Below are 7,192 nucleotides of genomic sequence, written 5' to 3' on the forward strand. Positions count from 1 at the left end.
GTTGGGATTGATGTATTTGATTTTGATCTATAGAAATGTGGCGGATTTGATAACGCCGTGACCGATTTGGAGGAGACGACTTTCTACTTTGAGATTGACGAAGAGTATTTGGACGGGGCGTTGGATCGGTTTTCGAACCTATTTACGGAGCCGTTGATGCTGCGGGATTCGATCTGTCGCGAGCGGGATGCCGTTGAGTCGGAGTTCCAGACCAACATCAACAGCTTCTCGTCGATGCGGGAGCAGTTGATGGGATCGCTCGGTCAGGACGATCATCCGTGTAGTTCGTTTTCGTGGGGCAACCTGCGGACGCTGAAGGAGAACGTGACCGAGGACGAGCTGTACGATATTCTACACAAGTTCCAGAAGCGGCACTACTCGGCCCACCGGATGCATTTCGCCGTGCAGGCCCGCATGAGCTTGGACGAGCTGGAGGAGCTTACGGTGCGGTATTTTTCCAACATCCCGTCGAATAACCTGCCTGCGGATGACTTTTCGACGTTCAACGAGAGGAACGCGTTCAGGCCAGACTTTTACAGCAAGGTGTTCTTCGTGAGGCCAAAGTCAAACATTTGCCGGCTGGACGTGACGTGGTGCTTACCGCCTAGTGTAAAGGACTTCAAAGTTAAACCAGTGGATTATATGGCGTATCTTTTGGGATACGAAGGAAAGGGTAGTTTGACTAGCTATCTAAGAAATAGGTTTGTACAAAGGTTTATAAGGTACAGACAGAGATTCAAACACTTTTTCTTTCAGAACACTCGCGTTGGACGTCCAAACCGGTGCCAGCTACGGCTTCGAAAAGAACTCTCTCTACACGCTGTTTTCCGTTTCCGTCATCATGACGGACAAAGGGTTGGACAACATTGAAGAAATCCTCAAAGCCATCTACTCCTACATGAGACTCCTCAAGCAAACAGGCCCAGTCGAGTGGTTGTTCAAGGAATTGCAAGACATCGAAGCCACCTCGTTCCGCTACCGCAAGGAAAAGGAAGCCAGCGACAACGTAGAAGAGCTGGTCGTCAATATGCGCTACTACCCGTCCAAAGACATCATCACCGGTTCGGAGTTGTACTACAACTACAACGCATCCGACATCCAACAGGTCATAGACAACCTGAACAAGCCCACCTTCAACATCATGATTTCCTCCTCGAAACCCTACAAAGGAATCACGTACGACAAGAGGGAAAAGTGGTTCGGAACCGAGTACGCCGAGAAGGACATCCCGGCGGAGTGGCAAGCCCTGTGGGACAACGCCGCGCCCATTCCGGAGCTGAAGCTGCAGGAGCGCAATCCCTACATCAGCACGGACTACACCATCTTTGCCACGCAGGACGATCCGGAGACGGCGGCCACCCACATTCCCGCCACCCCGGAGAAGCTGCTCGAGGACGGCGTGTGCGAGCTGTGGTTCCGCCAGGACGCCAAGTTCAACCTGCCCATGACGTTGATGTACTTTTACTTCATCTCGCCGCTGCCGATGCAGAGTCAGAAGAGGTGAGTTGATGACGAGTTTTTTTAAGACTTTTAGCGAATTATTTGTATTTCTTTCAGCGCAACGCTGACCAGCTTGTACTCGTCCATGCTAAAGTTCCAGATTGCTGAGGATCTGTACCCGGCGTCCGTTGCGGGACTGAACTATGAAATTTATGCCGCTGAAAAGGGAATCGTACTAAAGGTGAGTGGCAATATTTGAGATTCTTCATGTTGTTCTTTTCGCAGTTCACGCCTCTATAAGTACTCCTGGAAATCACCAAGCCACACTATAGGACTATAGGACTCAAATCGACCATGTTCTAATTGTTGGTCGGCACTTCTCGGACATAATAGACGTCAGAACCTAACTCGCCGAAAGACTTCTGAAACCGTATTGGCTGATGCACGAAGTGATTTGTTTACCTTTTTTTTGGTACCAATTTGTATTGATTTGACGTTTGCTGAGGGTGCCGAAAAGTTTGGTTATGTTCTGCTTGCAAAAGACAATAGAAGCAGACATCAACAAAGCGGCATCGAGCGCCATTGGTTACTTGGACCTTGTTCGAGGAAAATGTCATTCTATTTTATTTAGTTCGGAAGAAAGCCGCCCGAAACTAGCGTCTGCTGCGTTGTACTCGTGGGAGCAAGGAGTCGTACAAACAGTGGCAAAGACAGCTAACCCATCTCCTCCGGGATAAAAATCGCCGCCTGGAAGGGTCTGATTCCCAGGACATAGAACAGACTCCAACGAAACGCGCAAGTTCTACAAGAAGTCAGTCCCGGAACGGCTTCATGCCGCGATCCGAAATGTGCCGGGATAAGGATGGGGGAATCTTGACGGACGAGCGTGCGGTGATCGAAAGATGGAAGCAGCCCTTCAACGAGCACCTGAACGGCCCAGAGGCGGAGTACCAGGACGACGGGAGAGAATCGATGTCGAAGGTAACGTACTGCGGAGACGAGTCAGCACCAAGCTGAGGGAAGTTAAAGATGCCATCAAAAAGCTGAAGTACAACAAAGTGGACGCGAACAAGTTGGCGACCTGTCTGCACCAACAGATTGGGGATCAGAACGGTGAAACCAACAGTGGATGAGGTGCAGCGTGAAGATCTCGGGTGCGATGTCCGACCGGATCGTATCTCTGACCTCTGTTTCAGCATTGAGCTGGAAGGTTAAAGCCACGATTATCAACCGATCCAGCCAGTTCATCTGCTATGCCAATGATATGAACATTGTCGGCAGATCGATCGAGGATGTGATTTAACAAGTACACTGAATTGAAGCGGGTTGAGGAGAAGGATGGATTGAGGGTGAATGTTTTTTTTTTTTTTTCATAAAATTATTTTTATTAGGTCCTTTTCGGTACTGGGACCTGGTTAGGACCGAGTCGGCTTTTGTAATTACAAAAAACTTAATAATTACAGAGGATCTTGTGTGTAAATGTTAGTGGGAGGGGAGCCGATTACCCGCGGCCTACTCGGAGTTAGTAGGGAAGGGATTGATGTTAAAGAGGGTGAATGTTGCGAAGACGAAGTATCTGCTGGCAGGAGGAACCTAGACCCTTAGGGCTCGCATAGGACCGAGTGTGACGATCGACGATCGAGTTCCAGGTCGTGGAGGAGTTTGTGTACCTCGGATCGTTGGCGACGTCGGACAACAACTGCAGCAGGAAAATTCGGAGGCGCATCATAACCGGTAGTCGTGCATACTACGGACTCCACAAGACCCTACGGTCTGGTCATCTTTCCCGGCGTACAAAGTGTACCATGTATGAAATGTAGATAAGACCGGCGTTTTCTACGGGCACTAGACCTGGACGATGCTCGAGGAAGACCTGCAAGTACTCAAAGTTTTCTGATTTAGGACGATCTTTGGCGGCGTTCGTGAGAACAACATTTGGAGGAGAAGAGAGTGCAACTCTGCGGCAAACCAAGTTTTCGAAAAGATGCCAAATCTAGCCGGATCCGGTAGGCTGGAAACGTCACAGCGGCGTAGAACCAAGACAACTGGTAATGCGTAGATTGCCGTAGATCTGAGCGTTCGCAGACATCATGTGATAGGTTCCCTCTAGTTCATGTTTTCGCACTTCAACTCAACTCTTACAGCTTGCTACTTTGTCTAGTTTTGAAGTTGATGCCTTTTCAGCAGTCATCGAGTGAGGCTTGAACAACAAAAACAAGCTCTTCATAGTTCGTTATTTTAAGGTGAAACATGAATGACCTTGAGATTGTTCCATAACTAACGATCATGTCGTCTGAAAGTAGTCTTAAATTGAAAAGCGTTTGAACTTTCCAGCATTAGTCGAGAATCATATCCAGATATTGAAATATCCAATTGCTTTCAGGTCGACGGCTACAATGAAAAGCTGCCCATCATTGTGGACGAGATCACGAAATCAATGCAATATTTTGACAAAAACATGAGTGCCGACGTGTTCAACGTGATCAAGAAGAAGCTCGCGAAAACTTACTACAACGAGATTATCAAGGCCAGCAAGCTAAACAGGTAAGTTAAGTGTGGTCAGTTCAGAGGGAGGAACGATTTTAATCTATCGTATTCAATTTAAGGGATGTTCGCTTGAAGGTTGTGCAGGAAATTTACTGGACCACGGTGGAGCGCTTTCACGTGTTGAAGAATTTGACGATCGAGGATTTAGGCGAGTTTTCGCGCAAATACTTCGAGCAGGTCAAAATTCAGACCCTCATCCAGGGCAACACCAAAAAGCAGGACGCACTGAACGTGATGCGCAACGTGTTGGATAATTTGAAGAGTAACGAAATTAAGAATGTTTCGTTGATCGAGTCCAAGGCACGTCAGATTCCACTGGGCAACAACTATCTGACGGTAAAGTCGTTCCGCGAAAACGACGCCAACACGGTTACGACCAACTTTTACCAGGCTGGACCGGTGACGCCATCGTTGAACTCGCGTCTCGAACTGCTGGTGATGTTGATCGAGGAACCGCTGTTCGACATGCTGCGTACGAAGGAGCAGCTCGGCTACGATGTGTCCACCACGATTCGGGACAACTTCGGCATTTTAGGCTACTCGATTACGATCCACTCGCAGGAGGACAAGTTCACGTACCAGCACATCGATCAGCGCATCGAAGACTTTAACGTAAAGTTCGTCCAGCTGCTGGAGGAAATGCCCGAGGCGGACTTCCAGCTGGTGAAGCGATCGCTGCTGAAAAGAAAACAGATTGTGGATACGGAGTTGAAGAACGAAATGAACCGGAACTGGGCCGAGATCACCACGCAGGAGTACATCTTCAATCGGAACAAGCTGGAGATGCAGCACATTGAGGAGCTGAGCAAGCAGGAAATAATGGACTTTTACAAGCAGCTGCACGACAACCAGTTCCGGCGGAAGATGTCCGTCCAGGTGGTGGGCTGTAGCGACAAGTCGATCCAATGCAGCCAAAAGACGCCGGATGGCGAGCACGCGAACGGCGAGAACGAGGACGAAGATTTGGATCGGGAGTTTTTGATCCACTACCTGGAGACGGACGAACTGGGCCGGAACTACATTACGGATATCGAGAGTTTCGGCAAGACGCTCATGGTGTATCCGGTCACGAAAATTCAGTTTTAGTGAATTTTGCCCTTGTGATTTGTAGAGTTACGTGCCGTGTTTGATGTTTAGTGTTTGGAATGAGAATTACTTTTTAATAAAAAAAAATTAAATGTTATTGAATAGAACTTGAGGTTCGTTTTATGGCCTTCGCTGCCGTTCTACGCATAATTGTCCCATGTTCAAAAAAGTGCAACTGAGAAAAACGCGATTGAAATTTTTCGACCGATTTCTGTGTTTCTACGCATAATTGTCCCGTGGGTTCCTATTCGCCCTATGTGTCCCTAATCACCCCAGTTAGCAGTTTATCACCTTTATTTGTGATTCTCTTGCTTTACAAAAGGTAAACAAGACATAATGTTTAGTAAAACTAATGATTCCGTGTAAGAAAATACTTGGTGGGACAATTATGCGTAGAAGTTTAACGATGGGACAAACAGACTTGGTGTTGTTTTTAATGAGTTTCCGAACAAAGTACCAGATTTTATGTGTTTTTCTTAAAGTACATATCAAACTAAACTTAAAAATGTCATAAAGTCAAAATCGACCAAAACTGACATGGGACAATTATGCGTAGAACGGCAGTTCGGGCCGACGATGACAATCCTCTATCAATTTCAAAGACCAAATTTGTTTTTAACAAGCACCTTTATTTCGCATCATTTCAATGCCTCGCACTTTCTACCTTTTCTGCTTGATGTTTTCGTATAAATTGACCAAAGTTTGCCTCTTCAGCTTCGTCGTCACCAGGACACACGGGCGTTTCATCTTCGTGCCCTTCCTCATCCTCGGAACTTTCATTGCCGGGATGTTTCAGATAAATATCTGCTCGCTCCCTCCCACTGCTTATTTCGCTTATCAACGGCACCTCTTCGCCCTTTCCTTGCTTCGTGATCTTTTCCAGCTGTGCCTCCTCCTTCTTCTTCTGTTCGACCAGCTTCTCAACCCGCAACTTATCGTACTCGGCCTTGTAGTCCTTCTCGTACTCCTGGGCGGCTTCATCAACCAACTCGAAGAACTTCCCGAACCCGATACCCGTTTTGGACGATACTCCGCACGTCTTCAGATCTCGGTAGAACTCATCCAGCGTCAGGGACATCGTTCGCGTCAAATTACTCACGTAGGACGTTTCGCTTTCCAGCGCTTCCTGAAACGACTCAAAGTCCTGCATCCACTCGATGGCAAAGTCAAACTCCTGCACGTCGATTTTGTTCAGTACAATAATAAACGGTAGTCGCGCCTTGTACAGAATCGAACACGCGTACAGCATGTTGGACATGAACGTGGTCGGGCTCGCGGAACGCACAATGTCCATCACGTAGACTACGACCGTGGGAAAGGCCGTGGCCAGCGCTTCCGTGATGATCGTCCCCGACGCGGACCAGGTAAACACCTCAATCTGTCCCGGCGTGTCAATTACGCAGTACTTGTGCCGATCTTCCGTCCGCTCCAGCAGTTCAATCACCTTACCAAACTTGGTCGAGAACAGGTTCAACGCCGTCACGATGCCCCCGTTCGGACCCAGATTGTACTGTTTCATAACCTCTTTGTAGTTGATCGTGTCTCGAACGTCTACAAAAAGAATTTCCTCACAAATCAGTTTTCAAAACCAATCAAACCACACTCACCAATATTCGCCGGGTAGGGTACCTCCCGGCAGGCCGGATCGAGGTTCACCAAGTACGGGTTGTACTCGTCGTGTTTGTACTGGGCCAGTTTGCGAACGAAGGTCGTTTTGCCCGAGCCGGCCATGCCGAGGACGATCATGCAGATCGGTTTGCGCTTGGCGGAGGACGCTGATGCCGCCGGCGGCTGGTCCGTTTCCATTTGGTCACTACCGGTGGAGGACATCGTCTATGGCGGGAAACGATCCGAAAATCTGCAGAAAGAAGTGCGCACTAAAACACGGGACGATGCTGTTAATGCAAAACAAAACCACCCCACAGTCGTATGACAGAAACAAAAAAAAAACCACCTCGTCGCTTTTGTTGTTGTTTACCGGGTTGAAAATGACAGTTTGTTCGGTGGAATCGGTCTTTGTTGTGGAATTACACCGCACAGTTGTGAAGTTATTTTTTTATTTAAAACGTTTTAAATCCCCGCATAGTCATGAACTATATAACTACTTTATGACAAATAG

General features: G+C 47.9%; 2 protein-coding genes across 4 annotated transcripts in view; one reads left to right on the plus strand and one right to left on the minus strand.

The window, feature by feature from the left end:
* LOC6033791 (nardilysin) overlaps positions 1 to 5,180 on the plus strand; it is a 32,996-nt gene extending 27,816 nt beyond the window's left edge. For all 3 annotated transcript variants that reach the window (XM_038256078.1, XM_038256079.1, XM_038256077.1), the window contains exons 4-8: positions 34 to 701; positions 757 to 1,500; positions 1,558 to 1,681; positions 3,824 to 3,984; positions 4,047 to 5,180. In XM_038256078.1, coding sequence (XP_038112006.1) covers positions 34 to 701; positions 757 to 1,500; positions 1,558 to 1,681; positions 3,824 to 3,984; positions 4,047 to 5,073 — 2,724 coding nt within the window. In that variant the 3' untranslated portion in view covers positions 5,074 to 5,180. The remainder of the gene's footprint in view (positions 1 to 33; positions 702 to 756; positions 1,501 to 1,557; positions 1,682 to 3,823; positions 3,985 to 4,046) is intronic.
* Positions 5,181 to 5,681: 501 nt separating this feature from the next.
* Positions 5,682 to 6,988, minus strand: LOC6033792 (GPN-loop GTPase 1). Its single transcript, XM_001844142.2, has 2 exons — positions 6,681 to 6,988; positions 5,682 to 6,624 (listed from the first exon to the last, which is right to left on the minus strand). Exons 1-2 carry the CDS (start codon positions 6,901 to 6,903, stop codon positions 5,717 to 5,719), a joined length of 1,131 nt encoding a protein of 376 aa, XP_001844194.1. The 5' UTR covers positions 6,904 to 6,988; the 3' UTR covers positions 5,682 to 5,716.
* Between the last annotated feature and the right edge of the window lie 204 nt (positions 6,989 to 7,192).

This window comes from Culex quinquefasciatus, chromosome 2 (assembly GCF_015732765.1).
Source record: "Culex quinquefasciatus strain JHB chromosome 2, VPISU_Cqui_1.0_pri_paternal, whole genome shotgun sequence".
Lineage (NCBI taxonomy): Eukaryota > Metazoa > Arthropoda > Insecta > Diptera > Culicidae > Culex > Culex quinquefasciatus.

Excerpts from the sequence above, each read along its gene's own strand:
- LOC6033792 (XM_001844142.2), bottom strand. The coding sequence starts at position 6,903 with ATGTCCTCCACCGGTAGTGACCAAATGGAAACGGACCAGCCGCCGGCG. Across the intron at positions 6,625-6,680 it reads ACCCTACCCGGCGAATATTG|ACGTTCGAGACACGATCAAC; the intron begins GTGAGTGTGGTT and ends TTCTTTTTGTAG.